The sequence below is a fragment of the Loa loa genome, assembly GCF_000183805.2.
Source record: "Loa loa unplaced genomic scaffold supercont3.2165, whole genome shotgun sequence".
Lineage (NCBI taxonomy): Eukaryota > Metazoa > Nematoda > Chromadorea > Rhabditida > Onchocercidae > Loa > Loa loa.
In genome coordinates, this window is record NW_018110344.1 from 1 (window position 1) to 1,471 (window position 1,471).

Sequence of the window (1,471 nt, forward strand, 5' to 3'; positions counted from 1 at the left end):
ACAGAATTTAGTTCCGAACGTTCAAAATAACATATTTATTGAACACAGTTAATTCCTATAAAAAGAGTGATAATACATTGTTGTCGCTGAAAGGTAAAACTGGATATTCAAAACCGTGTTCTTATCAGTCTGTCTAAATCAGTTCTTCGTCCGTTCTACTCTAGAAATGCGGAAAATAGAGCGTTGATCCGCTAATATCGAGCAGGATATAGTCCAAGATTCCGTTGCGGAAGTATAAACGCGCTGTTGTTAGGTTTTCAACCATTAATGATCCCGCATCCTTTTTTTCTTTTAGTGTTTAAAAAATGTTCGCAGATATTGTGTTCGTTAGTGAAGATTTTGCGCTAATCTCGATCTTTCTCGACACTGCTTCAGAACCTATTCATCTAAATGACATATTGTTCAGGAATTTACCACATTACAATAAACTGTAAGATTAACATGCCTAGTACCTATCCTGGTAGCGGTACACCCTGCCGAATGACATTTACTTGATCATTATTATGTCAAATAAAGTGAGAGCTTGAATTCAATAATGGAAACTGAAACTAAATAATGTCTTTTGCGGTTGTTATTTTTCTGAATGACACGAGATGGATTTGAGAGATGTTTTGCAAACGCCAAAAGGTTCCAAAAGATATGTGTGCCAGGTTTTGATTAAAACGATTTCTGAAAATATTAATTAATTAGATGGTAATCCACCTGTCGGTTAATAAGACGTAAACTCAAAGTTATAACAAACGGGAACATAATCGCTTCATGCACAGTTCGAAAATCTATTGACCGTAAAATAATATAAAAATTGGTTAATAAAATGTGAAACTTTTCAAACTTCTACTACTTGTTGACTTCCCATTTCTAATATTTTAGAAAATGTCATTAAGCGTTTAACTAAGATTCTTTTTAAAATGACTGCTATTTCTCAATAAAGCAAAAGTTATCTTTAGAAAACACCAAAATTATTGCACAGATAACTTTAGATATGGGAAGGTTAATAGTATATATTGCTTTTATCATTTATTGCCAAGCTGCCAACCAAAACCAAGCTAGAAATGCAGGAGCACCTGCGCAACCAGCAGATGCAGCAGCAGCAGCTAATGCAGGAGCAGCAGCTGCGGGACAAGCAGCTGCGGGACAAGCAGCTGCGGGAGTTGGAGGAGTAGGTATGCATCTCACTTTTTTTATCACTTAATTTGATAACCAATACAAATTAGCTATGTATGTATTCCATTTTGCATCATTCCAGATATTTTGTTTGGGATTTCTCGTAAGGCCGCATTAGATGGGAAAAGTAATTTTAGTGGTAATTGCACCAGTTCGAGTACCACTGACTTTTACTTTTGCGGTACAGACAACGAGAGTTACTTTATTGCTTTAGTATTTTTGACGGAAAAAATCTGAAAAGTAGAAAACAATTTCTTATTGTTATGGGCTGATAAGTTTAGACGATATTAATAACCATTTCAAATCT

General features: G+C 34.9%; 1 protein-coding gene across 1 annotated transcript; it reads left to right on the forward strand.

Moving 5' to 3' along the window:
• Positions 1-982: 982 nt before the first annotated feature.
• Positions 983-1,378, forward strand: LOAG_15558 (hypothetical protein; the record flags this gene model as incomplete). The annotated part of the gene is made up of 2 exons (XM_003151048.1): positions 983-1,163; positions 1,302-1,378. 2 exons carry the CDS (start codon positions 983-985, stop codon positions 1,376-1,378), a joined length of 258 nt encoding a protein of 85 aa, XP_003151096.1.
• Positions 1,379-1,471: the final 93 nt, after the last annotated feature.